The sequence below is a fragment of the Crocuta crocuta genome, unplaced genomic scaffold, assembly GCF_008692635.1.
Source record: "Crocuta crocuta isolate KB4526 unplaced genomic scaffold, BGI_CrCroc_1.0 scaffold93, whole genome shotgun sequence".
NCBI lineage: Eukaryota > Metazoa > Chordata > Mammalia > Carnivora > Hyaenidae > Crocuta > Crocuta crocuta.
In genome coordinates this window covers 6,974,261-6,990,104 of record NW_027529641.1, presented here as the reverse complement: position 1 = coordinate 6,990,104, position 15,844 = coordinate 6,974,261, and the positions used below count along the sequence as shown (strand labels likewise).

Sequence of the window (15,844 nt, the reverse complement as noted above, 5' to 3'; positions counted from 1 at the left end):
GGGCAAAGATGTGGGCGCAAATCCTGTTTCCAGGCGGGCCCTAACTCCTGTGACCTCGGCGTGCAATCGGTACAAAAATAAACATGCCTGAGGGAGGCTGCCCAGAGGTCAGTCACACCGCTGCACTCAGAGGAGCAGTGAGGCCGCCCCGCCACACGGTGCGCTGTCGGCGGGGACACGCCCCTCCCGGCAGGACACACCCTCGCTGTGATAGGCCGAGTCTCTGGACCGGTCGCGCCGCGATTGGCCGGGGCTCAGGGACGCTAGTCCGGGCGCGCCACGTACGCGGAGGGGCGGGCCGGAAGGCGAAGACTCTCGAGCTGACGCGGCCGGGCCGCGCAGGGTGGCGGCGGCCATGGAGCGGGACGGGCAGCAGCTGTCCGCGCGGCCGACCCTGGAGACAGAGGGCTTGCGCTTCCTGCACGTCACGGGTGAGTCGCCCCGGGTTGCCGGCCTGTGCCACCAGCTCCTCCGGGCGCCGCCATGTTCTGTGGGTCCTCCGCTGAGCGTCGGGCCGGGCCTGGGGAGGCCCGAGGAGGCCTGGCCCACAGCCGGTGGCGCCCACGCAGGTCCGGGCGGACGGCCCGGGACGCGCGCCGAGGCCCTCTAGGAACTGCACTTTTCCCGGCTGCGCCGTCGGGCCCTTTTCTGCGCCAGTCCCTTACTTTATGCGAAGCGTTACTGGCTTGCGTTACTGGGGCCACTGGGCCCTTGGCGTTTCATTCCAGGCCTCGCTTTCCCCTCCCCCCATACCCGACGCTGTATCGGCTCCCACGACCACCCCTTTCTATAAGTTTCTGAGGTCCGAAAGGCGTTCGCCCTCCCGAGTCGGATCAGCTTCCCTCCACCCATCAAAACCCGCTTTCCCCTGCCCTCCGTGCTCTGGACTTGCCCCCCACCCCCGACTCTCCAGATGGTTAAGGAGCCTCTTCTCGGTGATCCCCGAATTATACTCGCTTCTATCTTAACTGCCTACTTGGGAGGCCATTTCCTCAGCTAGACCCGGAGGGANCAAAAGCAGTATTTAATTTTTTTTTTTTTACTTTTTTGAAAACTGTTTTCTTTTCAGTGGGCTCCATGCTAGCCACATATGGCTGGTACATCGTCTTCAGCTGCATCCTTCTCTACGTGGTATTTCAGAAGCTCTCCACCCGACTCAGGGCCCTGAGGCAGAGACAGCTGGACCAGTCTGCCCCGGCAGTGGGTTAGTGCCTGGTAACAGAAAGGAAGGCGGTGGCTTTGCACTTCCTTCTTTTAGCATTTAAAAGTTAGTCTATTACTAAGAGTAAGAAGGTCTTGCTTCTAATCTGCACTAGAGGAAAACCATTTTGTGCTTCCGCAGTTGATCTTGGGGAAACATGCAGTCAGTCGGTTTTTAATTTCAGAGATCGTCAGGAGATGGAAAGCCTGCTTGGTGGTGCCGAGAGCACCCCCTGCATGTCTTGTTGAGTGGTTTTCGTTTAGGGGATGGATTGGAATGGAAACGTCACAGCTTCTCCATACTTAGGGGTCCGCCTACTGAATTTCTAGAACCCTTGTGAGCGACAGGAAACGGAGCCTTAGTTCACATCCACCACATTTGATTTTCACAACTTCTCATCAGATCTGATTTCAAGTTACATTTGGCTGTAGCAAAAATTTGTTTACAGCAGCCTTTTTGCTAGATAGAAGCTAATTTCCGAGGGCATATTTAAAAGAAATGTTAAGGGACACCTGGGTGGCTCAGTCAGTTAAGCATCGGACTTTGACTCAGGTCATGGTCTCCTGGTTTGTGGGTTTGAGCCCCTCATTGGGATCTGCACTACAGCTCAGAGCCTGGAGCCTGCCTGAGATTCCATGCCTGTCTCTCTGCTCCTCCCGTGCTCATGCTCTGTCTCTCCCTTTCTCTGTCTCTCAAAAATAAAGAAAGAAAGGAAAGAAAGAAAGAAGGGAGGGAGGGAGGGATGTCAAGTGTTTTGAGAATAACGCCATCATTAAACAGATAAAAATCATTCTTTGGACCCCCCACGGTTACCGAGTTTGGAGAGCAAAGCACATGTCGTGACACAGAAGTAGTCAGTGGAAAGACTTAGCAATGTCCTTCACTCAAACGTGCCTCTCCCACGAAGCCCTGTGGTCCTGCCACTCTCTCCCTCTTTTTGATTGTTGGCTATACATCCAACAACAAACTACAAATTACAGGTGTACATCTTGCATAAGATGCAGGTTCTCAACAAGAGGGCGGCCGTGGTGTTAGGAAACTGTTTCAGTCACCTGGCACAGCCCTCTTCATGGGCGAGGCGCTGGCAGTGTGACATGTGTCTTACCCTGGGAGAGTAGGTTTATGAGATGATGATAGGCTGGGCATTTTTTTTTAAAAATGTTTTATTTATTTCTGAGAGACAGAGACAGTGTGAGCAGGGGAGGGTCAGAGAGAGAGAGACAGATACAGAATCTGAAGCAGGCTCCAGGCTCTGAGCTAGCTGTCAGCACAGAACCCGCTGAGGGCGGCGGGAGGTGGGGGGTCTAACCCACGAACTGTGAGATCATGACCTGAGCCGAAATCGGATGCTTAACCGACTGAGCCTCCCAGGCACCCCAGGCTGGGCATTTTTAAAGAGGCCTCGTTGTTTTCATGAAGCGCTGCAGAAAGTAAATATGCAGCGAAAAGTGTTTTGGTTGTGCTGCTGTTCAATTTTGTTCGGAAAAGCAGGTTTAAAAACCCCACAGTTAAGATTGACTTTATACTAAGAATGAGCTGATAGTTACAAATGTTACCAAAATTCACAATTCTGTAAAGTGGAAGATAAAGTTCCAGGGGTGCCTGGGTGGCTCAGGTGGTTATGTGTCCGTGTTCGGCTCAGGTCATGATCTCACCAGTTCATTGGACTCTGTGCTGACAGCTCAGAGCCTGGCCCCTGCTTCAGATACTGTGTCTCCCTCTCTCTGTCCGTTCCCTGCTCATGTTCATTCTCTTTCTTTCTCTGTCTCTCACAAATAAGTAAACATTAGAAATATTTACATAAAATTCCAGCCATTCCTACCACTGTACACACTCACATCCATTCTCTTGACTGACCACATTTTAGCCCATTTTATATGGATTCAGTTAAGTGGTCTTTTCCCACTACTGTGTAGGTAGTGATGATTGTCTATACTTTTATATAGTGCCGATTTGGCCGTATAGTTCTTTGTTTTTTTCTTTTCATATTTTTTAAAAGTTTATTTATTTATTTTGAGACAGAGAGCATGAGTGGGAGAGGGAGGGAGAGAGAACCCCAAGCAGGCTCTGCACCATCTGCACAGAGCCTGATGTGGGGCTTGAATTCATGAAACTGTGAGAGCATAACGTGAGCTGAAATCAAAAGTTGGATGCTTAACCTACTGAGCTACCCAGGTGCCCCTGTTTTCTTCTTTAAAAATTAGCCATGCCACTGGTATCCTTTCCTTTTGGTGATCCTTGACATGGTGGTCTGAGTAGATAGGCAGACAACTTAACTGTATATATATGTAATTCTGCTTTGTTTAATAAACCAAATAAAACAGATAAAGTTGGGGAGTTCATTTCCATTAATGCTAACTGGAAGGACGTTTCTTTTCTGTAGAAACAAGGATAAAATATCTAAGGATCATTACCTCTTTGTGGTGTAGATCTGGGCCAATTAGTGATGGCTAATGATCAGAAAACTTCATCTTCTGTTGCGGACGAAATGACACAAGACACACACAAAAGACAGACACAGACACAACTCCGGCCGGAGGAACAATTCTACGCAAGCCCCTCTTGCGGTTTATTTTATACCCCGGTAACTGGATACAAACTGAAATCTACAAGATGCATTCCTTTACCAATTAAGGGCAAGTAGCCAAACACATTTCAAGGACAGGGGGGAGCAAAGGGAGGAAGCGACCACAACATGTTTACTAAGAGGCCTGCTCACAATTCCAGCCTTCTCCCTATTTCTAAGGAGGGCATGTTCCCTCGTTTGCAAGCGGACCATTAAACTTGGATACTGTGTGCAGGCCTCTTGGCAGAGCATCCTGTTTGCAGGAATGCCTTGCCCAGGCAGGGAGCCCCGTGTGCAGGCAAATCCCTGCGTCCCTAACCACGCTTTCTTGTGGTCACTGTCGGGCTCCCACATCTTCTCTTGTTTGTCTTCTAGAATTCGGTCAGCTAGGAGACTGAGTGTCAGGAGGTGTCCAGTTTGCAGAATGGAATTTCGGGGTGCCCCTCAAACCACTTATAATTCAGTCACTGGGCTGTTCCAGAGTCTCTGACTTGGAATTGCTGAGGGAACCTAGGAGTAACCCATTTCTAAAACATTTCTGATGCCCTGGATATTAACTAGGGCTAAGAACTGTGGCAACAGAACAGTCCTCTGCCCCCATGAGTAGTAAAATGTATGCAGAACAGTAGGAATTTTCACGTACAATACATGTTTTTTGCATTGTCTGACACCTGTATTTCTATATCCTTCTAGTAGTATGGACCCTCAAGAGTTTCTTTTTTCTCAAATTGTTTCTGACCTTTTAGAACCTGATGTTGTTGTTAAACGACAAGAGGCTTTAGCAGCTGCCCGTTTGAAAATGCAAGAAGAATTAAACGCACAAGTCGAAAAGCATAAGGAAAAACTACGACAGGTATGGACCTGTTTGAGTTTGACTGCATGGTTTTAAGAAATCGTTTGAGGCATAGTGGGTGAAAGATAGTGTGTGGGTGTGTGTGTACACGCCGGTTTGCCTGAGTGGCCTCCCCCATGAGGGCCGGTATTGGGAACAACTGGTTGTGACAGAATCCTTTCCACTTAGCATCGGTCAGCATGCTTTCGTTGTGCAGTATCTTCCTGTTTATGGGGAAAGTATGCTTTTAAAAAGGTATCTTTTATTTACCTTTTTGCTTTTCATTGGTTTCCTCACGCAGGATTATCACCCAAAATGGTGTATCGTGGTGCCATGGCACTGGACACACGGGACATGTTCAGCTTCTTGCTGGGTTGTCTGTTTTTTTTCTTTTCTTTTTTTTTTTTTTTAGTGTTTTGTTTACTTCTAGGAGAGAGAGAGAGAGAGAGACAGCATGAGCAGGGGTGGGTCAGAGAGAGAGGGAGTCACAGACTGAAACAGGCTCCAGGCTCTGAGCTGGCAGTCAGCACAGAGCCCGACGCGGGGCCCGAACCCACGAACTGCGAGATCATGACCTAAGCGAAAGTCGGACGCTTAACTGACTAAGCCACCCAGGCGCCCCTCGGTTGTCTGTTTCAAGCCACGTATCTCACACGACCTAGCTTGTTGGGGCCACTTTCAGTGGATGGAGGGAGAGCCAGGGAAGGGTGGCGATGGGCTCAACCCAGGGGTGAGAGAGGGAATAGGAGATGGAGTTCTGAAAGCTGTTTTTTACAGGTTCAGTGGGGAGGGGAGGGAGGAAGAACCAAGGACAACAGTTGGAAATGACCTGAGCCATCAGTGGATTGTGCTGCGCTTCACAGGTGGAAGGCCACCCACAAGATCTGACCCTGTCTATAACTGAAACGACCAGGTGTGGACTCTGCCTTCTGAGAAGTGGCAGTCCAGATGTTTCTGGGCCCCCCCTTCATCTTCCCAGAAGGAAGCCTCTGCTGGCTCTGAGGCCTTCCTCTTGGCTTTGCCTGTGTCTCTGGTGTTTCCAGGGTCACGTGCCTTTCTGCCACTGCTAGTGGCTCTTGTGGTTTCTGCGTGGTCACCCAGGACTTGGCTGGAGCCCAGAAGGAAAGGATGGAGCAGGACCACATCTGCTCCACACACTCCTCCTCCGTGGTCACCCTGTCCCAGCAGCCTTCTTCCGGGCATAGTGGCATATTTCCACTAAAAGCAACCACGAACCTAGAACGTACTAGCACGTTGCTGTTACTTACTTAACTTTTTAAATCCTACAAAGTAAAAAATTCAAGATATAAAAATCAACACCATGAAAATTAAGTTTTGATCTCGTTCCTCTACCTACTGCCGCCCAAGCATCCCATATTAGGGTTTTTAGGTATTTTTTCCAGAAGAATTTATCTATATTAAACACACAGGAATTTTTCATTGAATTGGCAGCGTAGTATACATAAATGCCATTTTTGAGCATGTTTTAGTTGTTTTAGTTTTGAGCATATTTTAGGTTTTTTCTCTGCTGATCTCCAACCATGTAATTATTATTGTTTTGTTCCTAGAGTCATAGAATAAGTTGAATTCCTTCTGCATGTCAGAATGGATGACTTCAGGGTCTGAGTTGTGTGTGTGTGTGCGTGAAATAGCTTGAACATTTATGCAGTTTGCTGATGGCAGCTGAAAATAATCTTTTTAAAAGATCGCTTTTTAAAATTGTAGTGTCAGCCCCCCAAAACTTGGGAGGAGAAAAAAGCTTACGTTCAGATATTTGTAGCATGTGTAGCTCTGTCTCACATACTTAACAAACATGACAGTAATAACCGACTGATTGAGCCTGCCTGACCCACAGCTAGCACCGCTCTCCTGTTTATGGTCTCAGGATTTGTCAGCCGAGTCCCATCCTGGTGTACTCCATGTCAGCTAGGAGTATAAAATAGATGATTTCCGCCCTGACCTCTTGTATCTGCGGACACCAGAAGCATGGGGTGAAAGGTGTTTGGATTCAGCAGCAAGGGACACTGAAAGCCATGGAGAAATTTTGTGGATATGTGATTTGTAAGGCGTCTTCTCACATATCCTCGTGACTTCACGGTGTCATTGGAACCAGAATGAACGGCAGTTTGGGCCTGGATTGCACTGGGAGTGAGAAATGTAGCACTTGTAAGCTGTGGTACCCAGTTACCAGCAGGAATGTTGCTCTTCTGGGAGGTGGAGGCAGAGGCAAAGGTCCAGGCCACCGTGTTCCTCCCTCCTTGGGAGCCTGCTTACTATAGGAGCACAAGCTTTCTCAAGGGCTCTTTGTTGTGCATAATTTTTCACCGAAATTAGTTTTCCCTTATGTTTCCAGTAGTACTTGACTTTCAAAGCGCTTTCAAATCTGCTCTCACTAGCTCTTCACAGTATGCAAAGCAGAGAGATTAAGTGACTTAGGTAATGCGGCCACACAGCCACAGAGCAGGCCTGCCAGCCATGCTCACCTGTTCCAAGTCAGAGTCCTTTCATGTCACCAGAAATGTCCACCTGTGGGCAAGTAGCAGAACTGAATTTGTATGTACTAGATGACAGCACTGTTATTAAAGAAAATGCAGGTGAAGGTTTGGTTCGAAGGACTTTTTTTAATTTTTAATATTTTTATTTATTTCTAGAAGAGAGAGAGAGAGACAGCATGAGCAGGGGAGGGTCAGAGAGACAGGGAGACACAGACTCTGAAATAGGCTCCAGACTCTGAGCTGGCAGTCAGCACAGAGCCCGACGCGGGGCTTGAACCCACGAACCGTGAGACCATGACCTAAGCGAAAGTCGGATGCTTAACCGACTAAGCCACCCAGGCGCCCCTCGAAGGACTTTTAAATTAGAAAATTGTTGGGATGCCAGCTGGTTCACTCGATTGAGCGTCCAACTCTTGCTTTCAGCTCAGGTCATGATCTCACATTCGTGAGATGGAGCTTTGCATCGGGCTCCGCTTTGAGCGTGGAGCCTGCTTGAGATTCTCCCTCCCTCTCCCTCTGTGCCTCATTCCTGCTTGCACACTCTCTCTAAAATAAAAAAAAAAAAATTAGAAAATTGTCAAAGTTAGCATTTTCTTTGAGAAAGATGGCAGCTTATGAATTTATATCGTAATGCGTGTGATTGTTTCTCAGCTTGAAGAACAGAAAAGGAGACAGAAGATTGAAATGTGGGACAGCATGCAAGAAGGAAAAAGTTACAAAGGAAATGCAAGAAAGCTTCCAGAAGAAGACAATCCTGGGCCTTCTACTTCATCCACCCTGCCGAAACGGAAGTCTGACAGAAAGCCTCTGCGGGGAGGTGGTAAGTACCTAACGTTAAAGCTTTTTGAGCAATTATGGGATACATTTACCTTTTAAAAATAAGATCCTGTTTCTTCCTTTTGTTGTCTATAAAATGAGGCTAACTCCTAAGTTTAGGNCAGTCACCAACCTGGTGAACCCTCTTACCCAGTGTCCCAGGGCAAGGATGTGGGCACGGATCCTGCTTCCTGGAGGCCTGTCACCGCTTGGCCTCAGCATCCAATCAGTAAAAAAAAGTAAACCTTTAATAAGTTGAAAGGGTAGGTTAGTCAAGCCCCCAGTGAGGAATCGGAATGATGGCACTCGTAGGTAAGCCTCATGTCGGCCCCACCCGGCCCTGGAAGGGGAGAGCTAAGTAGGATGAGGAATGGGTTGCCCATCTTACAGATAAGTGTGTTTTGGGGGGTTTTTACATGTTTGAGGAATTAAGATCAAGAAGCCAGTTGGCTTCTTTTATTCCCAGCAGAAAGTCCATTCAAAGCACAGTCACAGAGTACAGTATTTTTTTTCACATGGTAGCTAAAAGTTTGTGAAAATGTCTGTGAGAATAGAATCCATACCTTTGTAGTGCTTTGTAGGTGAGGATCATGGTTTTATTTTTAATACAGAACGTTCCCAGTACTGTTTTTGCTTTCTTTCTCTCATCCCAGGTTACAACCCTCTGTCTGGTGAAGGAGGGGGAGCCTGCTCCTGGAGACCTGGACGCAGAGGCCCGACATCTGGCGGATGAGGCTAAGAATCTTGTTAGTGTCACTTTTGACATTAGCAAGATGAGTCCGTAACCCTCAGTTCAATTGCCTTACGCACACTTTTCACAGTGACTGGCCAAGGGGAGTGGGTTTATTTGTGATCGTAACTACACCTGCATCTCTAATGGCTGAAGTCTGCAAGGGATATAGACATCACCACTAGCAGTAGGGACAGTGGGTCACACTTCACTAACTGTGGACACAGTGACAGTGTTCATTGATTTCATGAAAATTGCTAGTTGGTAGATAAAGCCCTCCAGGTGACTAACAGTCTTGAGTTAAAAGAGACCCAGTCATGGTTCTTCAGGTTAGAAGTCCTTGCTGGTTGGTCAGTCTCTGTGCCAGGTTGCGTTGAATGATGTCTTCCTTGTAAATGGTGAGCCCACCAGCGAGGATTACTGATGCCGACAGTTGATGGGGTTGTTTCTGTATATTTATTTTTATGTACAGAACTTTGTAAAAAAAAAAAAAAAGAGAGAGAAAGAAACTGTAAATATTAAAAAATGCAAAGAACGTTTTTAGCATCTTGATTAAATTCAAAGAAATTTCTTTCTGAACTTGAATTTGTCAAACATTAAGCCACTTTTTATCCTTCCACAACCTCCTTCTACTACTCATCTTCCCTGCTCCCTGTTTGTAACCTGTGGGGAGCATGGGAGTGGCAGCTACAGTGATTCCCAGAGTGGGCAGATGCGTTGAGGTCTGTCCACAAAATCGGGTGCTCAGAGCAGAGTTGTTAAATTAATAAGATAAAGAAACATCTTGTCTAGAGGTGTTTCCAGCGCCATCTGGGTTCCTAAGGGCCCCTTTGGTCAGCCCACTTGCGAGGCTCTGTCAGAAGTGCACGACAAAGGGCCAGGTAGTAAATATTTCAGGCTATGCAGGATCCAAAGTGTGTTAGGTTTGTACATTTTTTTAGTTAATTTATTTTTTTAATACTTTATTGTCAAGTTGGTTTCCATATAACACCCAGTGCTCATCCCCAGAAGTGCCCTCCTCCATGCCCATCACCCCCCTTCCCCCCCACTTCCATCAGCCCTCAGTTTGTTTTTTTTTAAAGAATGTTGGAAACAAAAGATTCTTAGCCCGTGGGCTGGATTTGGCCTTGTGCTATAGTTTACAGATCATGCTGGCAAGTGGAGATCCTAGGAAGGAACAGAATTAACCTGCAGAATTTGCCAGAAAAGTATCCTAGAGTGGTCTCATATACAAATTAGCCAACATTTATTGAGAATCTGATCTGTGTGAAGTATTCTGTGGCCGTCTTCCTTGATACAAGTAAAGGAAGAAATACATTGTGGTTTTCTGGGGCTTAAAGTCTCTTGGGGAAGGTTGGGGAGAGCAAAAACAGGGCACTTGAAGAACAGCGTACTTACAAACGAGTAGGTGAGGATAGTCAAGACTAAGAATTTGAGTCTGGAGACATTGAAGTCAAATTTTGGGTGGGGGACACCCGGGGTTCCAGACAGAAGAGACGGTCAGTGAAAGCAAGGGTGGGGTTGTGAGGTTCAGGAGATCCCAGTGTCCAGTTTGTAACCAGATTGGCTTTTTACCAGCATAGATGCCTTACAGCATGGGAAGCGTCCTACTTGGGTTAAAGTATCTTATCCAGATTTGTTTGCATTTAGAGAGATTCCCTTGTGGACTCTAAAGGAACTTTTTAATAATTCTTTAACATATTTTCTGTAGCTGAAAACATGTGTTAAGTTGCTTTCAGTGATTCATTTTAGAAGTAGAGGGCATGTTTTAGTATACTCTGAGCTGTGACTCATTTCCCTCAAGCCTCATTTTTTTCTGTAAATTTAGAAATTAGCAAGTCATGAGCACAATGGGAAGAAATGATGCTTGAATTTCTGAGCCCTGATTATCAAGGTCAGCTTCATCCTTGTACTCCTGACAGCCAAGAGCCATAGATATCCAGGCTGGGGACCTTGCTCTAGCTAACAAAGCAGTTCTGTGGGACAGTGAATAATTGGCGGAGGGGTGGGGGTGGGGGAGACGGTATTGTGTGCTAGAAGCCTGGGACAGAAGGCATTTCAGAAGGGTGGGCTGAGGTAGCCAGGGAAGGGGGTCTTGCTCTCCCCTTGAAAGGATGAGATGGAGCCAGAACTCGAAGCCTGTGGGGGAGGGAGAGGGGGCCAGGGCCAGGAGAGCCATGTGGAACAGGGCAGGACACTGTCCCATGCCTCAGCAGAAGGGCCTCAGCTGGGATGGCAGCTGGGAACTGAGGTGATAGGCACTTGGGAGCTGTAAGTTTTCGGGGATGACGGTGTGACCCGGTCCATCCTGACCATGAAGCAATGTTCGACTCTCGGGCAAGATACAGATGCGTCTTCAGTTGAAACTCTGGTAGCTGGATTTCTGTCCGGGCCTGTGCACCTGCCTCTACGTGAGGGGAAAGACCTGAACAGTCATTCGGATCCCCTACCCTCCTCACGGACTCCACTCTTGCCTCTCCTTCCCCTCTGCTCTTCCTCACCAAATATTCGAGCAGGCTTTGCATTCAAACAAGAAGGAGCCCATATGAAACAAGCGCTGGCTCTCTCTGGTGCCCTTCCCCGTAGCTCAAACTCAAGTTGTCACTGCTTGTCCTCTGCTCCTTACCTGACCTGCTTAACACTGACTGGGCTCTCAGACTTCAAACTGGTGGAACTCCTGGTCATGTCTTGTTTGGCCTGGTAGCACCTGACCCCTCCTTGCAACCCTTCCTGTCCTGTCTGCCACAGCACCACATGCCGGGTTTTATTCCCACAATGGCCCACATCTCTCCCCTTGCCCGTTCCCTCCCTGAACCAGTTTTCTGTATTCCCTGTCTAGTACTTCTCACCAATGCTCTTAAGATCATCTGTGGTATCGTCTGATGGATCATTCTCAGTACTCACCTTAACCAAGCATCATTGGCGATAACTGAGCACTCCTTGAAAAGACAATGTTCTCTTGACTTCTAGGACTCCGCACGTGACTGGTTTGCTCCTACCTTTCTGGCCGTTGCTAAGTGCTTTTTTTTCTCACCTTCCTGACCACAAAATGCTAGAGTTAGAAGAAGTTACAAAAGTCAAGAAGGTAACCGACATTGGGGGCATTGTGGAAACCACACTGGTAAAAACACCTCACGCACTGGCTGGCTGGCTCTCCGCTGGGCTGCAGGGGAGGGGGCCGTAAGTTTCTCAATCCCCCTGGCTGGGCTTGTTCATGTGGTGGCTCAGTTCCAGGAAGAGTGTGCCAAACCTTTCCAAATCTGTTTGTGTCATGTTTGCTACATCCTATCAGCTGAAGCAATTCCCAAGTCCAGGCCCAATACAAAGGTGGAGGAAGACCTCTCAATGGAAGAAGGAAAAAACCACATACAAGGGTATAGAAGCAGAGAAGGGAAAGAAACTGGCCATTTGCAATGGAAGTATGGTAGCTCCTCATGGATCTAATACCTGTCTTTCAGCCTATGAAATCCCCAATCTGGATCAAAATTGCCCCCACTTGATCCTTGAGGATCATCCCCAAGATTTGTAATCAAGAGAATTGCCTAACAAATAGGAAGAATGCTGCTGTGATAAATATATCACACCTTAATCCCAAAAGGAGCCTAGAAAATGGCCTGTTAATCAGTTAGGGCCCAACAGGAAACATGGCTTACTCAAACCAGTTGATGGGGGAGTAAGTACTCTGTAAAGAAGCTAACTGCATACGTGTGGGTGGGGTTTAGGGAAACCAGTGAGGGAGGGTACAATACCAGGGGTGCCAGCGACACTGGGGAGCCATTGATACCTTCCTCCCCACCCCACAAGCCTAAAGATCCGTAAAAAGACCGGTCACCAGAACCTGTAGAGAGGGCCTGTGTGGGGAAAATCCACCTGACAGGAAAATCCACAAGACAGGCCTGTGGTAGAGAGCCAACCCACACTTCCCAGGGAGAAGGAACCAGAATAAGTACTCTCACCTCACTTTCTCACACCAGTCTCTGCCAGCGCATCACTGGCTGAACTCAGCCAAAAGCTAGGTCTCGTGGGGTCAACATAAGCCAGCTAAACTGGTCAACTGATGCCTTTAGCAGCTGTTCACGGGTGGAAATCTATCCCCCAAAAGATCTGTTGGAAGACCTAACCCCTGGTACCTGTGAACATGACCTCATTTGGAAATAGGGTCTTTGTAGAGGTTATCAAGTTAAAATGAGGTCATCCGTGGTCATACTGAATTAGGGTAGGCCTTAATCCAATGTGATTAGTGAATTTGTCTGCTGGGTGGCATAATGAAGCACCATAGACCAGGTAGCTTAAACCACAGAAATTTCTTATCTCATGATTCTGGAGGCTGGAAATCGAAGAAGTCTGCAGGCTTGCTTTCCTCTGAGGCCCCTCGCTGTCTCTCGCAGATGGCTACCATCTTGGTGCCGTGCCTCTTCACATGGTCTTTTCTCTGTGGGTGTGCATTCTTACTTTCTCTGCGTGTCCCAATCTCCCCTTTTAAAGAGACCCCTCAGGTTGGATTAGGGCCCACCCTGAAGACTTCCTTTAAACATAATTACGTCTTTAAGACCCTATCTCCAAATGCAGCCACATTCTGAGGTACTAGAGGCTAAGGCTCCAACATGTGACTTCTGGGGGAAGAGAATTCAGCCAATAACAATTGGCGTTCTTATAAGAAGAGGAGACACACAGACTGAAGACAACCATGTGAAGATGGAGACAGAGATCGGAGTGAAGCAGCCACAAGTGGAGGAATGCCTGGGGCTACTAGGACTGAAAAAGACAAAGAAGGATCCTCCCCTAGAGGCAGGGGAGAGTGTGGCCATGCCAACACTTTAATTTTAGAACTGTAAGAGAATAGATTTCTGTTATGAGTCACCCAGTCTGTGGCAATTTGTCACAACAGCCAGAGGAAGCTAATACAGTGGCCTACAGTGTACCCCTTAATAGTACCCTCCAGAAGTGGCCCTGAGGACTTCCCTTTATCAATGCATTAAAGATGGTGCTGGTGAGGAGGCATCGTGTTCATTACCACTATCAAGGATGGTGATAGTGACAGTGCTGGGTAATTTATGTTTACTCCTCCACATCCACTCTCCACTCCATTCTTGCCCCAACAGGCTGACCTGTATGAGCTGCAGGGGGCCATATATGTCCATTCAAGCCAGCATCTTGGGGAGCTGACCCTACGCCTCTTTGACCACAGGTTTCAGATAAGAAATCTAGTGGATCTGAACACCATCCCCAGTGCTCCAGCCAATGCATTAAACCCTGAATTCCATGTTGAGAAGTTCAGCTCCGTTAAGCCTTTTATAATTCATTGTCCTTCTGAGACCTTGGAGTCCATTACTATGATCCTTCCCAGACTCTTGCCAGCACAGATGGATAAGGCCCTGCCATACTGTTCAGCCCTGCCCTCCCACTGCAGGCATGGTACTTTTCCATCTGTGGTATGTTGGGATCAAACTCTTCCTGTGGCCTGGAGGCAGTGAGGAGGAGGAGGGTGAGTCTTCGAGGTTGTAACTGGGGTCAGCAGGAGAGGCAGCTGCCCCAGGTGTGTTCATGGAAAGGTGTTCCTGCAGGGGGAGGCTGGCTGGGGCTGAGGCAAAGGGATTTAGAGGTCAAAGTTTTCAGCCTCCTCTGCATCAACCCATAGCCCAGTGTCCCACTCTTTCCCAACAGTGCCCTTAGCGTGTGAGAGCAGATGGGGCTGAGCATTTCATTGACAATGCAACTCTGCAACTCTTATAATCCAGCCCTGGATTTCTCTCCTGGCTTTCTGGTTTTCCACTTAGGTTCTGCAATGACCGTAAACAACTACCTTCAGTTTGTCCTTCTCCTTGTCCTCCCTATACACTGGGGAGCCCATCAGAAGTGGCCAGGTGACCTCACTGTCTTTCCAGTCCCTTTTGTTGCTACAGGGACTGTTTCTCAGACCTTTGATCTCCAATTGCTTTGCTCTCCTATGATGTCACCAGTGATACTTTGAATGCCTGAGATACCACTGCATGCTGTGTGTTACCAGTGTCCCATTGCTTCCTCCTTAAGTATGAGACTGTCCCCAATCCCAGTTTTGAGGGTCTATTTCCCAGACCCACTCCCGGGACATTCACTGTATGTAGCAGACAGGATCCTGGCTAGAAACAGATGGCCTGCCTGAACTGGGTAATTAAGAGAGCCTAATAAAGGCATACAGAGGCAAGGTTTAGGTAGATGTAGAGGGGAGTGCAGTACAGTGGCCCAGGGCTGGCAACACCAGGGAGGTCATTGCCACCACCAGGCATGAGGCAGCAATAGCACCCTCTCCCTTTTATTAAATGTATTCCTGTAATGGTAGACTGGGTGGTTGAAGCTAGCCTGCCTTCTTAAAATAACTTAAAAAAAAAAACTATACAAGATAGCTTTAACATATTTTTTTAATCATGCGCTTATAAAGCCAATATCTTGGAATAGGGGGCAGTAACACCGGGGACATTTCAGTCTGTGTGAGATATCTGACAGGCTGAGCTCCTTCCTTCTGGCCTCTCAAGAGAAGAGAACATTGAATCTGGGATCTGGCAAGGCTGGGAACCTTGGTAAATCCCTCACCCTGACTTTAAAGGCCTGAGCAGAGTTTTCAGCCTGGCTTCCAGTCATCTTGGTGGCTCAGAAAAATCTCACCCTGGCACCAGCATTAAGGTAGTCATGGACTGTAACTGTTCCTAACAGGAGCAATCACAATCTTCTCTGAAGGAAGGTAACCCCATCCTAGACGTCAAATTATTTCCACACATAATTTTTAAGTGTTTTCCAGCACATAATCAAAGATAATTAGACACATGAGGGGGCAAGACCACATAAGGGAGAGCTGAAAACAGGCAATGGACTCTCAGGAATCCAAGACATTAAAATTTCTAGTAGAACAAACATAAAATATGCTGTAAACAAAGATGTTTATCTTGTACAAGAAGATAAAAAAGCAAGATTGAAACATTTAAAAGTGACAATGGATTAAAAAAAAGATTGGGAGTGCCTGGGTAGCTCAGTTGGTTAAGTGTCTGACTTCAGCTCAGGTGATGATCTCACAGTTCATGGGTTCAAGCCCTATGTCGGGCTCTGTGCTGACAGTTCAGAGACTGGAGCCTGCTTCTGATTCTGTGTCTCCCTCTCTCTGCCCCTCCTCTGCTCACACTCTGTCTCTCTCTGTTCTCAAAAATAAATAAACGTTTCAAATTTTTAAAAA

The 15,844-nt window shown here is 47.5% G+C and overlaps 1 protein-coding gene across 2 annotated transcripts; it reads left to right on the top strand.

The window, feature by feature from the left end:
- The first annotated feature begins 303 nt into the window (after positions 1–303).
- SELENOS (selenoprotein S) lies at positions 304–9,096 on the top strand. Of its 2 annotated transcripts, XM_077762399.1 has the most exons (5): positions 304–431; positions 1,070–1,204; positions 4,514–4,620; positions 7,746–7,914; positions 8,564–9,096. In XM_077762399.1, the coding sequence occupies exons 1-5, from the start codon at positions 356–358 to the stop codon at positions 8,641–8,643; spliced, it is 567 nt and encodes a 188-aa protein (XP_077618525.1). In that variant the 5' UTR covers positions 304–355; the 3' UTR covers positions 8,644–9,096. The 2 variants fall into 2 exon arrangements, with proteins under 2 accessions (XP_077618525.1, XP_077618526.1); XM_077762400.1 differs by lacking the exons at positions 304–431; positions 1,070–1,204 and adding an exon at positions 2,462–3,837.
- The last annotated feature ends 6,748 nt before the right edge of the window (positions 9,097–15,844 follow it).

Excerpts from the sequence above, each read along its gene's own strand:
- SELENOS (XM_077762399.1), top strand. The coding sequence starts at position 356 with ATGGAGCGGGACGGGCAGCAGCTGTCCGCGCGGCCGACCCTGGAGACA. Across the intron at positions 432-1,069 it reads GCGCTTCCTGCACGTCACGG|TGGGCTCCATGCTAGCCACA; the intron begins GTGAGTCGCCCC and ends TTTTCTTTTCAG. Across the intron at positions 4,621-7,745 it reads ATAAGGAAAAACTACGACAG|CTTGAAGAACAGAAAAGGAG; the intron begins GTATGGACCTGT and ends ATTGTTTCTCAG.